General features: G+C 51.8%; 1 protein-coding gene across 22 annotated transcripts in view; it reads left to right on the forward strand.

Annotated features, from left to right (window-relative positions):
* The window catches only part of EPB41L1 (erythrocyte membrane protein band 4.1 like 1), a 144,236-nt gene that overhangs the window by 113,329 nt on the left and 5,675 nt on the right, over nt 1–25,232 (forward strand). For 12 of the 22 annotated variants that reach the window (XM_036902398.2, XM_036902413.2, XM_036902410.2 and 9 more), the window contains 11 exons: nt 2,064–2,246; nt 4,995–5,099; nt 8,933–10,963; nt 11,467–11,574; nt 12,592–13,002; nt 14,772–14,876; nt 16,537–16,617; nt 21,066–21,152; nt 21,950–22,033; nt 24,096–24,176; nt 24,497–24,613. In XM_036902398.2, coding sequence (XP_036758293.2) covers nt 2,064–2,246; nt 4,995–5,099; nt 8,933–10,963; nt 11,467–11,574; nt 12,592–13,002; nt 14,772–14,876; nt 16,537–16,617; nt 21,066–21,152; nt 21,950–22,033; nt 24,096–24,176; nt 24,497–24,613 — 3,393 coding nt within the window. The remainder of the gene's footprint in view (nt 1–2,063; nt 2,247–4,994; nt 5,100–8,932; nt 10,964–11,466; nt 11,575–12,591; nt 13,003–14,771; nt 14,877–16,536; nt 16,618–21,065; nt 21,153–21,949; nt 22,034–24,095; nt 24,177–24,496; nt 24,614–25,232) is intronic. The other 10 variants (XM_057502957.1, XM_057502960.1, XM_057502958.1 and 7 more) reach the window with 3 other exon arrangements.

A 25,232-nucleotide genomic window follows, 5' to 3' on the forward strand; every position in this document is an offset into this window, starting at 1 on the left:
CCTGCTGACCATCCCCCCTGTGTCCACCAGCCCCTCGAGGCCATTCTGTGCTTTTACTGAGCTCATTTTCCTCACCCCTACCCAGACCCTTCCGTGGACTCACCTCTTCTCCACACCGCTGCTCAGCCATGCCTCCCCCTCGTCTGTGCGCCCTGGATCCCCCCCCAAGCTTCCTGTTGTGTCTCTCGTCACCGATGCGGCGGTGTGGGGTTGGGAAGAAGGACATCTGTGTCCTCTCGGGCTCCGGCTGCGGCTGCAGCTCTGCCGGGAAAGCCTCTTCTCCTTTCCTTCTCCTTCCTCTCCTCTTCCTCCTCCCGTCTGCTGCTTCTCTCAACTTAGTCCTCCTGTGTTGACTTCTCCTTCCCTTCAGCACAGTCTCCAGCTCTTCATTGAGCCTTCACTGCGAGAGAAGTGGGTCTGTTCTCAGTCCTGTGGGAAAGGGCCAGAGGTGGGGTGCCAGAAGGGCCTGGCCTTGGAGTCCCATGATCCGGGTTTCAGCCCAAGTTCTGCAGCTGACACCGTGAAGGTCTTGGAAAGCCTCCTCGGCCCATTCCCCATCTACATTGCAAGGCATCTGGATTAGGTTTCCCCAGGGCCCCTCTGTCCAGGACCCCAGGCTTCCCCCACTCCCTCTAGCCTCCAGGAGCACTACGTGCCCACAGAGCCAGGGGCAGGTTCAGGATGGAAGGTCACAAGCCATGTCTTGGGTCCCTTATAGCCCAAGCCCACCCCCCGTGCACCAGCTCCATCAGGTTTGGCTTCTCAAACATTGTCCTGCGGCAGCTCAGCTCAGGAAGGGATGCCAAGTTGTAGACAGATGTCTGGAGGGAAAGCAGAAGCCTCAGTCATATTGGTTTCCCTCCTGAGGAAACTTAGGAGTCAATCATAGAGGATCCTTGACCAGACAGAAGCCCGGGAAGATCCTAGGCTTGTCTAAGGGCAAGCTTGCCTTCCAGGTAGTTCTTCCAGGATCACCTGATCTGACTTTATAGTGTGCTGACATTGTCCATTTCTTGTGCTGAATTGAGTCGACAGGAATCCTCAAACAGCCTTGCAGACGAAGGTGCTTGGGCTGCCCACCCTGCCTCTGGAAATAGGCGGATCACACCAGCTCCTGTGCAAAGGCTGGTCCTCACTTCACCTAGGGGCAGATGACTCTGTCGTGCTGCACTGGCTTGAGCTCAGACTCTGCACTTTGAGGAGGGACACACCTATAACTCCAGCAATACCCGTTCAGTGCTTGTGTCCAGCCTTGGGACTTACCTCTCTTCTTCCTGGTCTCTAATTCTCCTGCTCATCCTAGTTTCTCTGTCTGGCCATATCTCATCCTGTTTGTTCTTGAGGATTCAGTATCCATAGATATCTGGACGATCCTCGGTGATTCTTACAGTAGAGAACGCTAAACACAGTCTTCCTCTGGGGCCTGGTCTCTGGTGTGGGAGCAGGCTCATTTTTCTGGGTATCCCTGGCTTTAGGTGTATCTGTACTCTGGTCCCCATGGGACCTGAGCACCTCACCTTTTGGACTAAGGGGCCTAGACTGGGAATCCTGCTAATAAGCACAGTGGTCCAAGTCTTGGCCAGAGGTCCAGACAGGGGTCCGGGAGGCCAGGGCGGAGGCCAGAGCAGCCCATCGACAGGTCGGTGAGTTCTCACTGTGGCTTGGTTGCAGCCAGAGGAGAGTCACCTCCATCCCTGTCTAAGAGTCGGCTCAGAGCACCAAAGGGAACTCACCCAGACCTGCAGGCTGTGGGTCAACGTGGGTATTCCGAGGTCGGGAGCCAGGCAGGGGAAAAGAAAAGATGACACTTAGCCAGAAACTTCCTCTTCTTAAGTGCTTTTTGCTCTTCCACTTAGTCTTAAGTGCCTTGCGCACTTGTTGGGGCTAATCATCCTTGCCCTGCTTGGCTCATGGGGTGCTGTGAGGGTGAGATGGGGTCAAAGTTGGGAATTACGTGCTGATGTAGGGCAGCAATGGCGACTGTTGACATCTTCACCACACCCTGCCTCCCCTTCTTGGAGCTGTTCCTCTAATGCCTGGCTGCCCTCTCCCTCTGCCCCTAGTTCTTAGACAAGCCAGAAGACGTCTTGCTGAAGCACCAGGCCAGCATCAACGAGCTCAAGAGGACCCTAAAGGAACCCAACAGCAAACTGATCCACCGGGATCGAGACTGGGAGCGGGAGCGCAGGTTGCCCTCCTCGCCCGCCTCCCCCTCCCCCAAAGGCACCCCTGAGAAAGCCAATGAGGTAGGTCTCCCCTGAACCCTCAGTAGGGGCCTTGGGTAAAGAGGGCCAGGAAGGTTGCTGGGTACTGACTTAAGCTTAGCTTCCATGCCTGTATGCCTCCCTCCATTGCTGTGTAAGGTGATGGTAGGGATGGGATGGGAGGTTAGGCAGAGAAAGACAAATTCACTAAGTCTTAGAATCCTGGGCCCCATCTTGAAAAACTCAAAAGATTCCCAGTGGCTTGACAGATCTCCTTTCCCTCAGCCAGTGTATAATGGGGAAGGGGTGCTTGTTAGAAATGCAGGTCTGGCGCCTCACATCAGACCTACTGAATCAGCATATTTAGAGAGAGAACCCTGGAATTGGTATTTGAAACAAGGGCTCCAGGTGATTCTCATGCACGCTAAACTTGGAGAAATCAGTAGTTTTATCCAGTAACTGGGCCCTTTGGTCCCTATTGTGAAAACACAAATGGTGGAGGCTGTGGGTGTTCCCTCCGGAAGTGTCCTCGGAGCCCACTAGAGAAGGGAGCCTCCAAGAAAATCCAACTTGTGCCTCTTGCTTCAGAAAAGGACCCTACACGACCTGCCTTTCAGAGCAGAAAGCATTGAAACATACATAAACATAGGCTCTTGAGAATTCCTGTATTAATAATCCCAAGCTATTATTTTTAGCACTGCTAAGTCTGGGCAATATTTACCTCCATTTATGCTTAAGTGTTTTCTAGCACTGCTGCTTACTGGTCACAAACCAGCTGACCTAGATTTACACAGCTTGGGTTTGAATTCTGGCTCTGCTTCCTGATAGCTGTATGACTCTGGGCTTGTTACTTACCCTCTCTGAGCATCCATTAGGCAGAGATAATAAAATACCTACTTCAAAGGAATGTTGTAAGGATCCAATGAGGTAAAGCATGGAGGGGCCGACAGAATATTCTAGATGCCCAACATGAGTTATTGCTTCATTTTGAAAGTCCTGGGACTCTCATACAGAAGGTTCATTTCAACTTAGAATCCCCTCTAAAGTTGGAGGCTCCTTGGGAACCTGCTTGGTTCCAGGTCATCATTTTATAGTTGGGGCACTGAGGCTCAGAAAGGGGAAGGACTTGTTTAGTGCCATAGCCGATACAAGAGCCAGAACCAGGCTTTCCTGGGTCCCAGGCCATTGTATTTGCTACTGAATCACAGCTGCCTGGGATCAAGACCAAATCATGTGAAGACCAGGATAGAGTCAAGTGTGTGTATGTGCTGCCCTCTAATGCTTAGAAAATTGGCGATGCAGCCATGGTCTAATAAGCGAGCATTTAACTGAATCAGCCCTCCCCTCCCAGTGGCCTCCACATGCCAGATAACAGAGGGCCTCACCCAGTGAGGCTGCTGTGTGTTAGTTCCCTGGCTGGTGATTCACAAAGTTACCGATCCTTTGGGCACCTTTAAGTCCAGCATCATGGAAGGAGGGCAATTCTCTGCAGCCACTGAGGGCTTCTGTGGTCATCCCTGGCACAAAGAAGACTCTGAAGATTCTGGACTGGGTCATTGGGGGCTTGGCCAATGATCAGTTACACATCTGCCCCGCCTGCCCTGAGATACTTGGTCTGAGTGGCCTGACAGTGGGTGAGGTGGGATGCAGAGACTCCGCAAAGGGTCAGACTCCATGAGAGACAGGGTAGGATGAGCCCTGGGGAGGTGGGCTCTCTGGAGCAATGATATGCCTCAGAGCAGCCTGGCTTGGAGGTGTGCCTCACCTGCTGGTGAGAGCCAGAACTACTAGAACATGGGTCTTACTTAGTAAAAGGTGCAGTCTGTTCCATCCCCTGCCACGGAATGTTACCCCAAGAAGTGTAGTCCACTGTGGAAAGAATTCTGGTTCAGGAGCTCACTTTGGAGTGATGGACCATTTAACTGCCTTACGGGGCCCACTGACATTTAGAGGCCCTTGAAGATTTGGGAGATGGACGGGAGCGGTAGCCAAGGACTGGACTGAGTCCTTGCATGAATGACCTCACCTCTCTGAGCCTCATTGCCGAGTCAGTCCATCTAAAGGGGGACCAAAATTGCCACTCCTAGGGTTGTTGGGTAGGTTGAATGAAATAACAGAGAGAAAAGCACTTTATAAACTGGAATGTGCTGGACAGTCACAGGACCATTGCTTATGATGACTAGAATCCCTGACCCAAATATGGGCTTTGCGGAGGGTATCCTGCAGGAGGGTGTCATCAGATCTCCTGGTCGCTTCCTCATATATTATATTAATGGGCTCCTCTGGGCGACGGGGGAAGCAGTAGGAATATAAACCAAAACAGAGGACTCCGAACTATAAAGAAGAGTTCCCATTTGCCAAACCCAGGTTTTCATTTCAAAGGTAACCTTTTAAAAGGAGCTGAGACCCAAACCACAGGACTGAACCATTACCTAAACCAAAGACACCCAGGGAAGACCTGGAATCGAAGTCCAAGTGGTAGGGCCCCCAAAGCCTCTAGAATGAGAGTGGGCAGACAATGAGAAAAGGGTGCAAACCCGTGGTGCTGGCTGGCAGCTGACCATGGGCTTCCTCCCTTAAATGGCTCCAAGGAGCAGCTCTCTTGCCCCACAGCCTCCTTCCTGACCTAATCCACAAACCCTAAAGATGTGGGATTCACAAAGCTGGGCTATTTATGGGCTCTGTGTGTGTGTCTCTCTCCTGCTTTCTCTTCTCCCTTTCTTCCTGTCTCTGTCTCTCCTTCCCTTCCTCCCTCTTTCCCTTTCCTTTGGCCCTGGGCCTCCCCTGCAGTCCCAGTGGACCCAGGACACCTCTCAGCAGGACTTGGCACCTGAGCCTGGGACGGCCACAGGCTGGGAAGTGTTCACTCAGAAAAGCCTCGCAGCGTCTCCTGAGGTTACTGCTGGCACCTCCCTACCCACCCAGAACCACATTAATGGTCTTAAGAAAACCCTTTCTCTGGGGTGCGGGTGGTGGGCCAGACTCTGCCATGCAGATGGGAGCAGTGGGTAGCCCTTGTTGTTACCACGCTGTGCCAAGTGACTGTCTCCTTCCCAGGGATCCATAAAGGGCCAGCCCCTCCCTCATCCATTGTTTCTCAGGAATCAAGACTGAAACTATTCAGGGAAGACAGAACCGCCTGAGTCACCTCTGGCTTCAGGTGGTGGTGGGGTTGTGGGGAGAAATAATTTCTTCCTCTCAGGCCCTGCTGAGACAGGTGACTAGAGGCAGGCAGGCTCTGACTTCTAAGCTGGAGGTCAGGGATCATGGCACCTAAATGCCTTCTGCCCTGAGGTCTTCTTTCTGTTCAGAGGCCTAAGATGTAGCAGCAGCTAGTTAGGAGATGGCATCCCATCAATCCCCTCCCTCCCTCCTCTCTAAACTCCCCTTGGAGCTTGGGTCTGTCCAGGTCTCCAGATGCAGAAGTAGGCATCTTGCTCCTACTTACTAGAGATCCCCAGAGGAGAGGGTGCAGTTTGAGGAACCCTCTAGAAACAGCATGAGTAGCCTCTGGGTTGTAGAGATGTTGGTCAGGGAAACGTTCTAAATGAGGAAAGCATCACTTCTGTGTCCAGGATGGCAGTAGGTGGAGGCCTGTTGGAACTTCCTGTGCCTCCCTGCATTGATGCCAGGTACGGAATGGGGGTTGGGGAGGCTGCATCCTCCCTCTCTGCCAGCCCCTCATGGACTCTCAGGACTGATGTTCACTCAGTCAGCTGGGCAAAACTTCTCCCTGCTCTCTGAACCTCCTCCCTCTTTTGGCATAGTATATGTGAAGGCATATAGTTTTCTCAATTTCCAGGGACAAATTTTCTAGCTGCTGAAAAATGTGCTGGGACTGTAAAAGAGACATGAGTCAGCCATTTAAGTGGTAAAACATAAATCTCAGTTCTATTCTGATTTTTTCTCAATGAAAAATAAAAACAAAACTACGAGCACTCTCTCTTGACAGAAGTTGGGCAAGAGTCAAGAGCTTGCCAAGGTTAGGAAATCCCAGTGCCCTGGAGCACAGAGATGCTCCCAGAGCCAAGGACAAGGGCTCATACTTGGGGGCAGCGTGGAGGCAACATGTGCCCTCCATCAGTATCCTTGAACACCATCCTTCCAGCTCCTTCCAAAGAAGGGACTCTCTCTGTTCTTAACGGCGGACCATTTTGTCCTCCATCATCCATTAGGAAGTTTTCTTAATGAATTAAAATACGACTTTCTGAATTTGTTCACCATGTAAGAACTTGTTCGTTATGCTTCAGAAAATTGGAGACTGTTGAGAATTAGGCTTGGGGTAGATTAATGATTGTGCATTGAGTCCCCTATACAGAATTTTATTGTTGTTAACAACCATTTGATCAATAAATATGAGAGATGCCCTCTCAAAAAAAAAAAAACCTTCTCTGTTAGAGATCACCTAACAACAACAAAAAATACGCCTTTCTGAGTCACTGGCTTGTGAGCCACGCTCTGCCCCCTGCTGCCCATAGATCTGCTCTGCATCCTCCTGCAGGATGTCCCTTCAGGGTTGAGCACCTCCCCTCCCGCTGAACGCTCCCACTTTCTTCCTGTTTCTTCCAAGAAATGGTTTCTAGAGGGTTCCTCAAACTGCACCCTCTCCTCTGGGGATCTCTAGTAAAGAGCAAGGCACAGAATGTGATGCAGAGCTCCAGGTGAGCCTGAACAGCCTGGCATCGGCAGAACTGCCTCGCTGGAGATTTTCTCCTTGTCGGTGGCTTGTGTAGGAACTGAACTGGCCCCACCTCTGTGTCCAGCTTCTGTTTCTGCTGCAGTGCCTCCAGCTGACAGCAGGGGGTGCTCTGCACTGACACCGAAGCTCCCCTGGCTTGGTGGAAAGAATGACTGCAGGGTTACCCTGACATTATCCCATTGTAATTAGGTCAACACAACTTTCAGACCAATCCCCAGGTATAGGTACAGCTTCCCCCGTGGCTCGGTGCCAGTGAAGTTTTTTTCTTTTGTTCAGTCTTTTTTCTCTTTAGGATTTTCACTTGTCAGAAGCAGAGCCTCCACTTCTTCCCTCACTGCTCATTCTGTGATCTGTGCCACTCCCCTCCTCTCTAGGGAGCCTCAGTTTCCCTTTCTGAAATAAGGGTAATAGTACCTGCTTCACAGGTTGCCATATGTATCAAATTTAATAACAGACAAAGGGCTGACATTGCCTGGTGCACAGTCACTAAACGTAAGGGCACGTTTCCCTTTCTCTTACTGCAGAATCTTTCTATACTGTGCCAGCTGCCACCCCACTCAGCTTAATGTCTAAGATTCTAGTTTTTAAAACTAGCTTCTACATAGACTTGAGGAAGGAATGTTCCAGAAGGGGTCTCATGACCATCTTTGGCTGTCACTGCCAGGCTGGTGAAATGAGTAAAAGCCGAAATGGGAGCAGCAAAAGGCACCTGCTTCACAGAACTCAGAGTCAGAGCCTGGGTTTTAGGCCTGCCTTTGCTGTTGGCTCACTCTTTGACCTTGGACATGGTACTCACTTTCTCTAGGCCACAGGTTGCACATCTGCACCATGAGGGGCTTGAGGCAGAGCAGTGATTTCAAAGGGGATTGTACCTCAGCACTAGGGCAGCTGTAACCTCAACTTCCGCAGCCCTGTATTGGTTACATATTGGACTTCCATTAGGACTTTGTGTGAAGGAAGTATTTTGTGGCCACAAGAAAATTAAAATCCCAGAGGCCTTCTTGCTTTTTTAATGGTTCTAGAATGTTCCCAATGGTTCCTCCTAAGTGTTGTCCAAAGGACTGTGAGGGAGGCAGACAGCTGTTCCCCCCAGTGGTTTGGCAGTGACATACTCTTCATTGGTGATTTTGCCTGACGATGTTTGTTGGATCTTTGGGTCGTCTCCTTCCATGATGTGTTCTGGTCAGTCCTTTTCTATTCTTCCTGTGGATTTTGTTAGAATTTTCCAAGAATAGACCTTGGTATTTATTTCTTTGGGAATGAACCCCACAGAGTTCAAGCTGTTAAAGCCACTGTGGCAACTGGCACTAACCTCTAGAGCTGGCCATTTGGTGTTTTTCCTTCTAATCTCTTTGCTTCCCAGAAGCTCCTGTAGAAAGGTCCAATTTTACGTTGTGACTCAAGGAACTTCCCTCATGCTTCTCCTCAGCCTGACATTAGATGACAGTTGAGACCCATATTCCACAGGTTGTAAGATAAGTCAGCAAGGATCTCGGACATCAAAACTCAGGCACTCTTTTTCTGACTCTTCTGACAATTGTTTGTGACCTTGGGTAAGTCACTGACCGCTCTAGGCCTCAGGTTATCCATTTGCACAATGAGGAGATTAGACTGGAGGATGTCTTAGGAGTTCTTTTGGCTCTAACATTCAAGGATTCTATGTGACATAAGCTACTTTCCCCTCTGATGGTGGCAACTAAATTATAACAAGAGGAGGAGGAAGAGTCCTGGCCCATCCGTGGGTCTCCGTCCCTCATGGTTAGCATGGGGGGCATGGAACCCTATCCCATTTTACCAAAGTGGGGTGGTGGTTGAGGGGAGTCAGGAAATAATTTGTTGGGTGCCTTATGGGAAGAGTGGGCTTGATGAAGCTGACCAGCTTTGTCATGCCTTTCTCTCCCCAGCTAGTTCTGGGGACGTGAGGGCTTTCTGGTGGTAGGTTGGTCCCTGCTTGCAAAGGGAAAAAGTGACCCATTCTTCAGGTGCCTGACATTTCATGTTAACTCTTCTTGCTCCAATTGAAACACAGGGTTCAGAGCATTGGGTATTTATAGAAAGAGAGTACACTAGGCCAGAAGAACTCAGTCTCCTAAAGGTGACCACCGCGCAGCAGGAAGAAAGTGAGGCAGGCCTCGCAGACATCCTTGCTGATGGCAGACTCTCCAAGGTAGACATCCTGGTGGACAAGTTCAAAGTGGAAGTGGCAACAGAAGAAACGGTGGGAGCTGGAAGAGCAAACTCCCAGCAACTAGGAAGAATGATGGCCAGCCCCGAAGACTTTGAGTCAATATGGGGGGAAGGCCCCTGGGTCAGGGGAGGCTCAGCAGGAGCTTCTCAGGCTGCAGGCTGCACGCTGGCAGAAAAGCTCCTCGAGGGCTCCCAGTTTGTGTCGGGCGCTGGGGAGGCAGCTGTCAGGCTGCGCCGGGTCTCAGGTGGTCAGCTGGAGGCCCAGACGGAGCTGAGGAAGGAGCTGGAGGGAGTCCAGACCTGTGGAAGGCCCCCTGTCCCGGGATCCAGGCCCACAGAGGCAGATGTCTCCTCCCCAGTCTCCGACAAGGGAGGACTCCAGTCCTTTCTGCTGGACCCAGCCCACACGGAAGACAGAGCCGACTCAAGTGACGAAACTGATACTTCCTTTGCAGAGAGGAGCTTCTATGTAAACTATGGAGAGAAAGATTCTGAAGACCAAGTCCTCCCTCCACCGCTGGAGGAAAGAGAAGAGCACCTGGACGCCCCTCCTGGAGAGGAGACCAGGCCAGCACTCTCAGAGAAGCTTCTAGAGAGCTCTCAGGGGGATTCCTTGGACTCACAGGACTCTGCTGCAGCTTCTGGCAGGAACGAGGATGAAGAGAATGCAACCCTGACCACTTCCCCAGGGGGAGGAGCAGCGCCCCCCCACAGCAACAGAAGACCAGCTGACCTGGAGGCCTTTGTCGGGCATCTCGGTAAGGGGCCTTCTCCAGGGCAGGCGTTTGCTGAGGACTGGGAAGAAGCCAGGCAGGGGCCGGAAGGAAAGTTTACCCACCCAGCATCCTCTGTGGTTGTCGCCACAGAGGAAGAGGCTCCCAAGAATGGAGATTTGGTGGGAAAGGCTGATAGAAGTCCCCCAGCAGGGTGGAAGAACCACTCACCTCACAGAGCAAGGGGCATATGCCCCCACCTCGCAGCCTGCGGCCTCCCGTGGGTCATCCCTCCTGGCGATGTCAGGAATCCTGCCAAACCGGACAGGGGTAACTTCCTGCCCAAAGGCAGGGAACTGGTTCCCACCCAAACAGGAGAGCCGGTGACAGAGGACAGCAAGGCCTCAGAGTTTCTTCAGATGGAGGTAGTCAGCCCCCTGCCCACCTCTGCTGGTTCCTTTCAGACTCAGGCAGCTCCTGAGGAAGCTTCTCCAAGGCCAGTCCCTCATGGGTCAGGGGAGCCTTTGCAGCATGGGGATCCTTTAGAAGAACAGTCTCCTGTGTTTGTCAAACACACCCAGCATCCTAGAGAGAGCCCGGAGCTCAAGGACCAAGTAGGGCTGTTTGTGACCCCTGGCAGAGGTGAGCGCAGGGCACCTCCCGTTGCCAGCAGAAAGCCCAGAATTATCCCAGAAGAAGCTGAGGGGGCCATGCCACTGGGGTTGGCGTTCTCTTCAGCAAAGCAAAAGGAGATGACCTCTTTCCAGGCTGGGAGCCAAGAAGGCTCCCTGGAAGATATTAGCAAGACCTCAGTGGCCAACAAAATTCGCATCTTTGAGACCCATGGAGCTGAAACTCCCCGAGCTAGTCAAGGTGAAACAAAGTGCTTTTCAAATGAGTTGTCTTCAGAGGCCTCCATGGGTCAGATAGAGCAACAGCGGAATAAGCTTTTAGACCTGGGCTTCATCCAACTCCAGCCCCCAGGGAACTTCCCTGGCCCCAAAGCCACACATCCCTCAATGATGCCACCAGCCACCAGCCACTTCAAGGAGGGCATTTCTACTGCATCCCACCAGGAAGGACGCATGGAACCCAAGCTCATGTCCCCTGATTCAGGCTGCGAAACTACGCTGGAGGAAGCTTCTAGGGGAACTGGCCACGTGAGCCCCTGCCCCCACCGCTGCCCCTCAGCTGGGGATGCTGTCCGCATGCTACGTAGCTCTTTAGAAGCATGTTTCAGTGGCCCCTCGTCATTGCAATCAGAGGCTGCTTGCCCATTCCTATGAGGTCTTTTCCCTGAATGGGCCTGAGTGTGACCCAGCGGGATAATGGGTTCATCTGCTTGGCCCATGTTACCTTAGCCACAAAGACCCTCGGCTTTTGGTGTGACCTGGTGCCCAGAGGTCACACAGCCCCAGTGGAGATGGTGGCACCACCACCAGTAAACTACACACTTGCTCCGCCTTGCTGCCCCCACCTGCTGGGCTCCTACCTGTGTGCTTGGCTTGCCCAGGGTCTTCCTTCATCCTTCCCCTTCCCTGGCTCTCCTTCCTTGGGGAAGCTGACAGCCCAGAGGCTTCCATCCTTCACCTCCGGTTCCCTCTCCATCCCAGTGCCAAGTCCCTTTCTGCCTCCTTAAGACTAACTGTCTTCTCTAATCCAGAACAAAGCCGGAGGTGCAGTCAGGGAAGAGAAGCACATCACCAGCTTAGCAGCGAACCTGCCTGCAAAGGGGGGGCAGCCGAGATTCACCAGCCCCTCAGGCCCTCAGGTCTCTGCAGCCCCTTGGTGCCCTGATGACCTGGCCGTCTTCACCTGGCCAGGGTGCATCAATGCCTCAGTTTTCCACCTGCTCTGACAGTGCCTTTTGGCAGCTCAACTCTGGCTTGTCTGGAATGTGCCCTCACACCTCTCAACCTTCCAGAAACTGGCTAAATGGAGGCTCGTTTAGCAAGTGAATCTTTAAGTGCACTGAATCTCTAGAATCGGATGCCAAGTACTTAAAAAATATTTGGTGGGTGTTAGATTGGTCTTAAAAAAGAATGTCATGAAACTGCCAAAAGAGTGGCATGTGGTGTTTAATCCCTGACAGGCCAGTTGAGAGGTATGTATGTCAGACAAGAGTTGCTGGTTCCCCTCCAGCATTTCCTTGGCCTGCTGCTATTGTCAATTACACTGACGGCACCCGAACCTGCCCTCCGTGGCCTGCCCACCAGCCTGCTCTTGGAGCTCAGGGTTGAACTGATGTAGCACCCAGATCCCAGGAATGACCCCATACTGTTCCTTTCTCTAGATGGTGCTGGCCCCTCCCACAGAGACTCAGTGCAATTGACAAACCATGTTGGCTTCCTCCATTCCCCAGAGCTCTTGGCCCCAGCCTCTGCCTCCTTGTCCTGGGTTTCCCTGAATACTTGGGTCTCCCTTGATTTCTGTCTCAGCCTCGGGTCCGGGCTGTCATCCCTGCCTTGCACACAGTGCTGCTCCCAGATCCAAACCTTGGATGGGACCCTGGTCCAGGACCAGCTGGCAGCACGTTTGCTTTGTATTTCCTTTTGCCTTTGGTGGGAGACCCTTGGAAAGGAGTGTCCCCACTCTTGGGAAGTTTTCAGTTTTTTAAAGCTTATTACGATGCCACGGAGCCTTTCCAGGGGTGTTTTTCATTTCCTGACCTGCTCTTCCATTTGGGACATCAACACAGCCCCAGGATTTCTTCTGTCATTCACCATCTTGATTTATCTTTCTCTCTCCCCACCCAAAACCCCATTCCTCTGATTTTATCTGGCCGTAGAGAGCAGGGCTGAGGGAGGGCTCGGAGGAGAAAGTCAGACCAGCACGTCCCAGGGCCCCGGAGAGTGACACTGGAGATGAGGACCAGGACCAGGAGCGGGATGCGTTGTTGCTGAAGGACAGCCACCTGGCCATTGAGCGTAAGTGCTCCAGCATCACCGTCAGCTCCACATCCAGCCTGGAGGCCGAGGCGGACTTCACGGTCATTGGTGACTACCACGGCAGCGCCTTCGAGGACTTCTCCCGCAGCCTTCCCGAGCTCGACCGTGACAGGAGCGACTCGGAAACCGAGGGCCTGGTGTTCTCCCGGGCTCTCAACAAGGCGGGCCCCGGCCAGGATGACGAGTCTGGGGGCATGGAGGACAGCCCGGATCGAGGGGCCTGCTCCACCCCGGATATGCCCCAGTTTGAGGTACAGTGGAGCAGCATCAAGACCCAGGCCCCCTGGGCATTGCATGTTCAGAGGGCCGTGGGCCGCCTGTGAGAAGACCGAGCCACCAGCCTGCAGCCCAGAGGCCCTCCGCCTGAAGTGTTGCCTCCCGTTGCATGACTGCCCCTCCGCAGAACAGCATGGTTCTGTTTTCGCATGTTTGCCACCTTGTTTTACCCCTAACACCACTCCTTGGCGTTTTAACCCTGTGACACCATCGCTTGCCTGAGGGCAAGTGATGAGAGGCAGCCTCGTCTTACGCAGCTCCTCCTGCCCCTGCGTGTATTGCATGGCACCTGCAGAGAGCATGTGCTTGTGGACTTATGGGAGTCCTGCGGCCTGGTCTAAAAGTCGGATGGTTTTTCCCGATCGTGGCCCTTGCCCCCCTTCCGGGCCTGGGCTTCCTGGGGAATGGCCAACAGTCTAAATCCATTTTGCTGTGGGGTCTTGGAAATTCTTAGAGATGAGGAAACATCATCACTGAGGGGGGTACAGGGGTGAGCTCTGTCTGGGCCACTCTGCTTTGTGTCTTTCCTTCATAGGATTTTTTTTGACATTACTTCTTTGCTCCCCCATCTCTTCCAGCCTCAGCCTACGTCCCACCACACTCTCCTTTTCTCTGTGTTCCAGGCATTGAAATATGCGGTTGTCCAATCTGGGCTTTTGCTCTGTGCTATACCCTCTGGGTAGAAGGTTTTTTTTCTTCCCTTTCTCTTCCTTGCAAGCTTGTCACATTCCAGGACCAAGTTCAGATATCACTTCCCTAGTAAATGTGTTCTTGGCCACTGGGCAGAAGGACTGCCCCCTCCACAGCCCCCTTGCCCTGTAAGGCTTGTGCTCTTGGCATTAGCCCAGGTAGTCGCAGCTGACAGGTCTGCTGTCCTCCTGGTAGGTCCTCCAAGCATGTACATACCAGGCATCAATAGCTGATTAATTGGATGAATGGCTAGATCTCAGGGTTACAAGCATCTAAGAATCTTTCCCACTGCCCTCCCAAGCAGATGACAAGCTGACTTTCACTCATTCATTGGATCTCCTTACCTGCGATGTGCCTGAACTAGGCCTGATGGAGGAATCAGAAGACTGATCAATTAAGACTTCAATAGTAGAGGTTGTAAAGATCTGGCTAGCTGATGTGTTTTCTGTTTTTTGTTTTTTTTAAAAATCAGAACGTTGAATATAAAATCTAGGTTTTTTTTTTATACCATTAAAAAAATCAAACAATCCCGTCACTCAGAGGCCCACAGCCACAGTTGACCAAGCCTGAGTGGAACCCCATGTGCTCCCCAGTTCACTGCGTACTTCACTCCTTTGCATCTCCTGCCTGGCTCCTGTACGCCTCCTGGTGGGTGTGACTCCTTCCTAAATGAAGCCGCTGGGAAGTGGTGGCATAACAATTGAAGTCATTCAGGATTCAGTGACATAACATGATATAAGGAAATACTTAGTGTGGGGCTTGGCACAGAGCATTTTAATTGAATAGTAGATGTTCTTTTAATGGTAGCCTGAAAAACAACATCTGGCCGCCATAAGGCAGGCACACACGTCTGGGTGCTGCTGGTGGTCCGGGCTCTCCTCTGGGGCCATTTGTGACATCTCGCCATGCCTCGCGCCCTGACCCACATGCTGTTCCAGAGGCTTGGCCAGCTGCAGGGGTGGGAGGTAACTTTCTGACCTACACCACAGTTGCCTGTGAGCCAGAGTCATGCCCGGGCTTGAGTTATGGAGTATTCTCAATCATCTCCCTGCAGCCTGTGAAAATGGAAACCATGACTGTCAGCAGCCTGGCCATCAGGAAGAAGATTGAGCCGGAGTCTGTGCTGCAGACCAGAATTACCACTGTGGACACCACCCAGGTAATCCATGCCTTCCGTGCACCCTGAACATACGTGCTGGGCATTTGAGGATGGGGTCTCCGCTGTAGACTAGCTCCTTGGCCAACCCTTGCCACGTTGGTTCCCTCAGAGCCCCCATTTTAACCCTGATGCTCTCCTAGGCCTCACCGCCCTCCCTGAGCTCTGTGGGTAGTCAGTGGAACAGGTTTCTCTCCTGGGCAGACCATCCCTCTTAAAACCTCACTTTCCCCACCTATAAAATGGAGATGATCCTGTCTCCCCCCACCGTGCTGCTGGGAGTATTATAAGGACTAGTGGCTGATGGGTCAGAGCATGGCTTCCGGATTGCTTGAAGGATGGGAGGAGTTCCCTGAGGCAGCCCAGGGGCTGCTTTGGGAGAGGAGAGGAGGATCCCAGTCCAGCTTTAGTCAGAATGGCTCACCCTGGGTCACTTTGCTGTGCATGAAGGCTCCATGTCAGATTGGCAGAATGAACAAACTGGGGGAAAAAGGTAAAAAAAATCATTTGTCTTAGCAAGATGAAACATATTTAGTTCCCTGGAGGAGGCTGTCTAAACAGGTACACCTCTTACAGTGCATTACCTAAGCTCCCTTTGTGGTTTCTAAACTTTGAAAACTGAGGTTGTAGGTCTGATAGATGCCCTCTTGGTTCTCCCTGGCCAGAAGAACTAGAGCGCTAGGGGTTTTCTTGCCCTGGAGACCAGTCTTTGTCTCAAAAACTAAACCAGCACAACAAGGGCAACTCTGTCATTTCCAGAATTTATTTCTCCCACTTTTATAACATGCACAGGGGCTTATGCAGCAGCTAGTGCAGCAGTCAAGGCTCCTGCGTGCTGAGGAGCTGAGTGACCTCAGGCAACATGCTCCCTCTCTGGCCTCTTTTGGTTTAGTACCATGTGTTTTCATACAGAGAAATGTAAAGAAAACTGAAAATGGACCCACAATTCCACAGCTCGGCAATCCTTTTTGACATCAGAACAATAATAAAATGTTCACAGTTAGGAAATTCAAACAGAACAAAGTGAAATTTTTCTTGTAATTCTAACCAGGAAAAAAAATTGATGCATTTACCAACATAAATACTCACATATTTAAAAATAGAACACAAAAGAGATCATTCTCTTCTATGCCTTACCTTCTTCCCCTGTTGCCTTGTGATCCTTGTGGGCATTTGTGGACCCACCTTACTCTTCTTAGTCCGCTTAGGAGTGGCTCCGAACTCTTTGGGCAGTTCCCCATTGGGGGGCCTGTGGTTCTTTTGCTTTTGCTGCAGCCAGAAGTTAGTGCTGCAGTGAACTTTTTGTTCATACTTCCTGGCAAAGTTTTCTAAGTTTATATCTAAAGGGTGATTCCTAGCAACAGGGTCACTAGGTCAAAGAACACATGCCTTGGAATTTGGATAGAGTTTGTCAGGTTGTCTGGTGTCATTTTTCCTTTGTCAAATAAGACGACTGAAATGGACTGGAGCACCTGTGGGGCCCCTGCATAGCCTGGTGTTTGTGTGGACGCACCCCTTCCCCAGCGCATGTTCATGCACACAGCCTGTCACTTTGTCATTGGCAGTGCCACAAGCCCAGGTGACATGCTACCCGTGTATCTGGCACCTGCCCTCTCTCTGTCTGTCTCTCTTTCTCTTTAACAATTCCTCCTCTGGCCCACAGGTCGATGGGACTGCCCCTGGGGGGAAGGAGTTCATAGCAACTACCCCCTCCATCACCACAGAGACCATATCAACCACCATGGTAAGTAGAACCCAAGAGCCTTCCCTCTCTGAGCAGCCCCTGAGCCCTGAAAGAGCTCAATAACAAGCTAATATCACCAGCTGCTTTGGAAAGTCACCTGCCCTCACTGTCCAGCAAGGGACAGACAGTCACATTTCCACTGTGTGGCACCGTAGGTGCCACAGGACATCCTGTCAGACCTCAGTTTTCCAAACTGCATAACATGGGAGATGGACTTCCCGAGTCTCAGTTACCTGGGCCGTCTTAGCCACGCAAGGGCTATTAGGGGGATGATGGTACTGTACTATTTGATTATCTGATTATTAGCCACGCATGAGGATCCAGGCCTAAAGTCCTTCCTGAGGACCCACGCTCCTGGCTGCTGCGCATTTCCTTGTGTCTTGGGGCCACTTCCTCACCTTGGTCAGTAGATGGGGTGTGCTGAACCTGTTGGAAGCTCAGGATTTTGGATACCTCCCCAGGGATTCTAGTTCAGCCACCCAGCTGCCTGACCTATGAAGGAGGGTCCTTGGCCTCAAGTGTCCTCATCTGTAAAATGGGAATCATCCCCATTCTGCCTGGCTCAGAGGCTCTTTAGAGAGTCCAGTAATGTCAAATCCTTGAATGGTGACACCCCACAGATAGCATTCAGTGGCGTGCTGTGTGCTGAGAACCTTGAATGGGTGCTCTCCTTTTTTTCCACACCCTTTACAGATGAGGAAACTGAAGTTCAGAGAGTTAAAGTGGCTTACCCAAAGGCATATACCCAATAAGTGGTAGAGCCAGGTCAGAGCCAGGCATTCCAACTCCAGAAGCCCCACTGTGCCCCCCAACCACTCTGTTCCCTCATCATGACCACCGTGCACACCAGCCACACGGGGCTGGCGCTGGGGCCAGGGCAGGTGTGGGTTTCAGTACCTGGGCTGGATCTGTCTTTCGCTGTTGGGAAGTTGTTTTCAAATGCTTTCTCTTGCAAACCCGATGTACACCCAGGAGGAGAATTACATTAATTTAGAGACACAGCAAGTAGGTTTTGAGTAAACAAAGATTTTAAGATTAAGTAAACTCAAACCAGCTACCAGCTTACACACTTTTCCCCAGTCACTCAGTTCATCCTCTTCCCTCAACCCGTCACCACATGGCACTGGGATGCATAGAGGGCTAGATTTAAACTTATGCTGTGGAGAGTAGGCAGTTACATCATTCATTTGCTCATCCATCCATCCATTCATTTGTTCCAAGAACATTTCTTAGTCTCTACTATCTGCCTGGTACGGGGATACTTACTGAGTTGAAGAAAGTATACTGTCTGCTAGAATTCATTTGTCCGCAAATAATGACCACAGGTACATCTAATTGCTCAGGTCCTGGGCACACAGTGGTGAACTAGGTCCAGCTCTCCCACTTCCTGGCTGGATGACCTGGGAAAGTTACCTGAAGCTCTCTAGCCTCAGTTTCCAGTTCTGTGGGGGCAATAATAGCACCTCCCTCAAAGGGCTGATGTGAGGATGAACTCAGGTAATCTGCGCAAAGCCCCCGGCAGAGTGCCTGGCACATAGTAAGTGGTCTGTTAATGTGAGCTGCTATTATTTCTCCCTGCCTTTGTGGAACAGGATGGTGGTGCTTTCCTAGGGAGCACGGGGAGAAGTATACGCTGACAGCCTGCCAGGAGGAGGGGGAAGGCTTTGCCTAGGCAGTGACATTGGGGCTCTGTGTGAAAGACAAATTAGGGTGCGGTCATGGGAGAAGGCAATCTAGGTAGTGGGAACAGCAGTTACAAAGGCAAGGGCGTGAAGGGGCAGAGCAATTGGAGAAAGACAGGTGGTCAGTAAATGAGATGTCAAGTGTGTGGAGGACAAGCAGAGAGAGAAAAAGCTAGAAAGGAAGGTTGGGCCAGGACTTGAAGAGCCTTAACTGTCACGTACAAAGTTCAGACCTCATCCTGGAGACAGTGGGGTATTGCTTCAGTTTTTTAAATAGGGTCATGATGTCATTAAATAACGTGTTTCTGTGTTTTAGAAAGATTACTCTAGCACCCTGTGTGGGATGTTACTGGAGAAAAATTCCTTCTTTCCCTCCCTCTCCCACTCCTTCCTTCCTTTCTTTCTCACCCCTCTTTCCTTCCTTCTGTCAATATTTATCAAACCACCACTCTTTGTGAAGCACTGTACCAGGGACTGGGATCCAGCACTGAAGGAGACGGGCACCAACAAGAAGGCAGGGAACTGCTTTAAGGTCTAGGGCAGGGCCCAAATGTGAGGCAGTAGATCCCTAAGATGGGGACAGGGATAAGGGCTGCCTGGAGGGAGGAAAGTATAGGGTTTGGTCTTTAGTAGAATGTTCAGGTGCCAGAGGAAAAGATGGGCTGGTAACCCTTTTCTCACTAGCCCAGCTGTTCTCAAAGTATGGTCCTGAGAACCCGTTGGACAAGTCCTTGGGCCCCACCCCAAACCAAATGACCGAGACACTCTGGGGCAGGCCAGGTGGTCTGTGTTTTCACAGGGCCTCCAGGTGACACCCCACCAGTGTGAGAGGAGCTGATATAAACAGCGTGTTGAACGAGGGTGCTCTTTGGTAGCTGGTATGTCTCAGGGGTCAGGGAGGCAGTGAATTGCTCCATTTTGGATCTGATGTGTCCAAAGCACCTGTGGGACATTTCCGGGGGAAAATGTCTAGAGACAACTGCACTTAAAAGTCTAGGGTTCAGGAAAGATCTGGGCTACAGATACAGGGATAGGGGACAGTGGGCCTGATGAGGAAGCCTCGAGTGGCCGAGGTGGCCCAGAGAGCCGGGGGTGAGGAGGAGAGCCCTGAGTCTGAGGCATGCCTTGGCCTGGGAGAGGAGCCGTTCCCCCTTGGACGTACAGGAAAGACAGACAGAGCGTATGGCACCTTGTTTTGAATGATCTGTGGCCCATTTGTAGCCTCTGTTTTCATTGTGGAAGTGGAGGTGAGGCTGTGCCCAGAAAAGAAGGAGATGGAAAAGAAGCTTTAGGGGAAAATGACTCCAAGAGACAGTAGGATTCACAGAGGCTAGTGGTTGTTTCCTAAGGTAAGAAAGAAAACATTGAGCCTCAAAGGCTGCCCTTTTAAGGCCTTCTGCTGGGCCACATTCCGAGACTCCATCTGAGAAAGTTGCTCGTGGATGGAGTCAGCCTCAGTTGAAGGTAGACATGGGGAGTAGGGGCAAAGGCAGAGGGCATCTGTCCTCACCCTGGCAGGCAGAGGTCTGCATCTAGGACTCTACACAGACCAGGACTGGGATTCAGCCTGCTTGGTAGCAGCATAATGGATACAGCACTGGGCCCCTGGAAGGATAAGGCTGAGCCCTGAGATGGTTCAGAAAGTGGGAGGTAGAGGCAGGCAGCTAGTCCGCTGCCAAATATAGGGTATTAAGTCTGGGGCCAATTCCAGGAATATCTAACAGTTAGAGACCAAGATTGCTGGCCCAAGGGTAAGAAGTCTGGGCAGAGTGCTGTTGCAGAAGGAGCATGTTGACTTGGAGTCTGACGGATGGGGATCTAAATCCAGGCTCTGACACCAACTTGCTGGGAAACTTGAACAAGCCACTTAACATTCTGTGGCCCTTCAGTTTCTCAACTGGAATATTAAAGTAGGAATATTAAAACAATTTCCTGTGGTCGTTCTAAAGATTAGATGAGATGATGCAGCCTAAGTGTTAATACCTAACACATAGCAAGTACTCAGAAAACAGTAGTTATTATTATGTTATTAATAGCGAGCCTATACATCTATATTTATTCTACTGATATTTTTGCAAAGCCCTTTCTCCTCTGTTAGCCTCATAGGGTCTGTGGGAGTGAGGCAGAGTTCCCTTTTAAAAAAAAGAAATTTCAAAATAGTTTTTAAAAACAGTTTTTGGTTTGCAGCAAAACTGAGAGGAAGGTACCCCATATGCCCTATACAAGAGGATATATACAGAGAGATGTCCATATACCCTTGCCCATGCCCACACATAACTTCCCCCATTGTCAACATCCCCCACCAGAATGGGATATTTGTTACCACTGATGAAACTACATTGCAGGGGTCCCTTTCTGTAGTGAATCCCTGAGGCCCGTGGAGCAGAAGTGGCTTTGCCCCCAGTCATGTAGCTAAATGTGGCAGGGCCAGGAGAACCTGACTGTCCCAACTCCTTTGTTAGTATTTCTGGAGAGCAGTACTGTGTCTTGTTCACCACAGTGTCCCTAACAGCAGGCACTCAGTAAATGCTGAATGAGTGTGTGGGTGTGCAAGCATGTGAGTGAACTAGCATGTGTGTAAGTGTGTGAGCAAGTGAGCACGTGAGTGGCAAGTGTGAGGAGCCTGGACTGAATGATGCCTTCAGCTCTCTGCTTCTAATGTCACTGCCCAACCGTGTGGCCATGAGAGTTACGTGGCCAGGTGCTCCTGTCATCCTGGGGCCACCCACATGAGATCGGGCCATCTGAGCACTATTGTTTCCCCAGGAGAACAGTCTCAAGTCCGGGAAGGGGGCAGCTGCCATGATCCCAGGCCCACAGACGGTGGCCACGGAAATCCGTTCTCTTTCTCCGGTAAGTGGGCAGGGTCAGTTCAGGCTAGGGGACTCTATGCTGAGAACATGGGTCTACGGGTGGCCCACGACAAATGCAGTGTAGAGCCCAGCAGGCTGCCCTTTGAAGTGCAGTACCAGGAAACTGGGTCATTTTCAGATGCCCACAGGGCTCTTTGGTACCCCCAGAGTCTCATTGCTGCCCTCCATACCCCCTCACACACAAGCGGGGCATGGCAGTGTGGCAAAGCGGCCCCTCCCCTTTGTGGTGCCTGTGGTGTGACAGCTCTTCTGCGTCTGCTCTCCTTATGACCAGGAGGGGCAATGGACAGGGAGTCCAGAGGCTTGGATTCTGGACATGGATCTGCTGGTGGCTGCCCTGTGAGCCCAAGTCTGCGAGTTTGAGGGCTCTTGTAGCTCCTGCCTTCTCCACATCTGTCTCTTTCACTGTCCAGCCCCAGAGAGAGCGTGTTCCTGGCTCTGAGAGGGTGGAGGCTCGGGCGGGCTCTGTTTCCACCTAGATTCCTCTGTTCATTCTTCTATGATGCCAGGATTCTTAAATCCCAGGGTCTTGTTAGAATTCTGGGCCTGAGGAATCTAGGTTCTGGGAATCTAGATTCCAGGGTTTGAGAGTTTCATGGAGCTAGCGTTCTGAAGCCTCCAGTGTTCCTGAATTCTTAGAGTCAGTAGTTCAAAGCATCTCGGCTTCCAAACTTCATCTTCGTGGAGCCCCCTTGGTTTACCCGACCCCTGCTCCCACCCTGCGGAGCCCAGTGTCCTTACCTGACCCCTGGGGTGGGCGGTGGTTATATTCTGCAGATCCTCGGGAAAGATGTCCTCACCAGCACCTACGGCGCCACTGCGGAAACCCTCTCCACCTCCACCACCACCCATGTTACCAAAGTGAGTAGCAGCAGGGCACCATGTGCCCCCAGCCTGGCTGTGGGCCGGGGAAGGTTGTTGCCATTGCTCTGCCCTGTAATGTGGGCGGAGAGCCCTGCAGTATCCCCAGTTTCCAGAGCGCTGTGTGCTTTGCTCTGTGCCGCGGGTTGTCCTAGGCACGAACCCTGCCCTTCAACATTGACAGCCAGGCTGGGGGACGAGACCATCTCCTTGGAAGTAATTGTGAATCATGGCGTCTACACCTTATAGACATGAAGTGCTGGAGGGACTTAGAGGGAGGTGATACACGGAGGGCTCAGAGTGAAGAGGAGTTTTCTGGAAAGAGTGGGGTTTGTGCAGGGTCTTGGTAAGCCAGGTAGGACTCATGAGGGAGAAGAGAGATGCAGATGTTATAAGCAGTACAGAAGATGAGAGCAGAAACTGTGTGCATGTGCTTATTTGTTCACTGAACAAATGTCGGTGTCATCCTTACACCAGCCTCTGTGCTAGGGGCTGCTGGAGGCGGCAGGAAACAATGCCTGCTTGTGGGAAACAGGAGAAGTCATCCTGATCAGGAAGAAGCATCACATAGGGGATGTAACTGTGGGAAAATAGGTTGGACTGGGGACGGGGGAAACAGAGTAGAGACAAATAAAACAAGTCCCAGGACAGATGTGACTGTGGAAGGTCTGAGTTGGAGAACCATTGGGAAGCAGCCCAGGTCTTTTAACTGGGGAGTGATCCAGTGAAAAGAGATTTCAGGAGAGGAGATTAGGTCCACCAGGATGTGCAGGTAGACGGGAGAAAGAAGGAGAGTTGTGGGGAAACACTAGGGACGGAAGGCCAGGCCCAGGTTGGGAGTCGGAGCTGGGGAAGGAAGAGGCAGGGCCAAGAAAGGGAGGCATTCCTGGTGTGCGGCCATGACTCAGACAATGCGGACAGAGCTGAGGACAGGCTGGCTGGCACGTCCATGCTTGAGTGGCTAGGAGGTGGCCCGGGCCAGGGATGCCTGGAGGAGAGAGGCCAGGGAACCAGGGAATTGGCAGTTCTGCTGAGCTGTCCAGAGGAGAAGTCTGGTAGGCAGCACTGGCCCTTTGTGCACACACAGTGTCCCAGCCCTACCTGCTTCTGGGCAGGACTCAGTACCTCTGCGTGTTCCCCAGGAAGTGCACGCACTCACCAGAAGAGTTAATGAGCAATGTTGACCTCACTGGAATCTTTGTGGGGAGGTTTCCCATCACACACCCCACCACACAGAGCTCAGAACGCTGCTTCCCAAAATCCCTCCTGGCTTTGCCAGCTGGGAGCCCCTCTTCCTTGTCTCTGCTCCTGATTCCAGCTAGGACTCAGCCACCTCCCTCCTTTAATATGCCGAGCAATTATGTCTTGCCCCATCTTATACTTCTAAGCTTGCATCCAAACCCTGCCCCTTCAAGAATCAGTGGAGGCTGTAAGTATCATCAGTGCAATTTTCTCTTGTAGTATTGTTAGAAGTCATTTAAGGTAGAACCTTGTCACCATTCACATTTCATTCATGTATTCATTCAACAAATCCAAATTTAGCACCTTCCCTGATCAGCTTGGACAAGGGAAACTAAAAAACAGGCAAAACTAATCAGTGATGCAAAATGTCAGAGTAGCGGTCACTTCTGAGATGTGATATTGAGAGGAGTTGGAAAGGGGGCGGGTACAGAGATAAATAAAATACAGCCCCTGCTCTCAAGAGCTCCAGCCCAAGTGAACAAGGCCTGGTCACACACACAGGTCAGCAGAAAGGCCCAGAACTGTGAGAGATACAGACGTGGTGCTTGGAGAGTGCCCAGGCGGGAGGGTGAAAGGGTCACCAAGCAGGGCCAGGGAGACAGCATTTGTGCTGGGCTTGGCAGACCTACATGGGGCAGTTTGGTAGCTGGGGGAGTGGTGGCAGCCAGGCAAGATGTGCACTGCAAAGTCCCCAAACCAGAGAGGGAGCCAGGAGAGAAGGTGACTTCTGGTTCCAGCCTTGCCCTTTCGATAGATCACCTGTCGCAACTGCTGCCCCAGCAGAACCCAAGGCTGACCTCCCTTCCCTCTCCCTCTGCAGACTGTGAAAGGAGGGTTTTCTGAGACGAGGATCGAGAAGCGAATCATCATTACCGGGGACGAAGATGTTGATCAAGACCAGGTATGGGGACAGAGAATGTTATTCCCAGTGGCACTGCCCAGTGCCCAGCCCACCTCAGATTGGGTTACCCATGGATGGCTGCCCTTGTGGGCAGAGAAGATACCCACTTCCTGACCCTGTTCCACCAGGAGCCCCAAAGGAAGGGCCATTGAATGGGAGCCAGAAGACCTGCGCTGTAGTCTCTCCCTCTAACTGTTTGACCACTGCCCCTCCCTGGGTCGCAGTTTCCCTAGCTGTGCACTAAGAGGCTTATTGGTCTCCATGGTCTCTGCCATAGTCAGTATTCTACGGGGGCTCACTTCGATGTTCTTTTCCCCCAGGCCCTGGCCTTGGCCATCAAGGAGGCCAAACTGCAGCATCCCGACATGCTGGTAACCAAAGCTGTCGTGTACAGAGAAACAGACCCATCCCCAGAGGAGAGGGACAAGAAGCCACAGGTAAGCTTCCTGAGGCTGAGCAGCCCTGAGCGGGAGGAGGGAACAGTGGCAAGACCCTCTGAAGGCCAGTTACCTCGGAGACCCCATCAGTGGTGTAGCCTCTAGCCCAGCTTTTTTGGCTTTCCCCCATCCTTCCTGGTTTGTGGCTCAAAGGAGAGAGGTAGCTCCCCCAGACATGGCCAGTCAGAGTCAGGAGGTGAAGGAAGACTAGTTCCTGGGCTTCTTGGGGGTTTCAGCCCCATACCCAGAAAAGTGAATCTAAAAATGATAAAAAAGGGGGGCAGGACTGACAGTAAGCACTGAGGTGGGACAGGTGGAGGCACACATGGCCTCAGTGGCCATTGCCTATATGCCAGAAGTCAGAAAAAGTCCTCCCAGGCCCAGTGCCACATTCTGTCCCTGAGTCTCTGTCTCCATCACAGGTCACTGGACGTTGCTAAGAGATAAAGTGCCCAAAGCCTTTGATCCCATCTGTCTTGCTAGCTTGCAAACCCTTGGCCTCTCTGACCAGCTGGGGCAGAACCTTAGAAGCCCCAGTATTTTTCTGTCTTCTTGGGGTCCATCAATGCCTTGGTGAAGGGGAGGGATGAGATGGTGCTGCAGCCAGTAAGGCTTTTAT

This window comes from Manis pentadactyla, chromosome 5 (genome assembly GCF_030020395.1).
Source record: "Manis pentadactyla isolate mManPen7 chromosome 5, mManPen7.hap1, whole genome shotgun sequence".
NCBI classification, from domain to species: Eukaryota; Metazoa; Chordata; class Mammalia; order Pholidota; family Manidae; genus Manis; species Manis pentadactyla.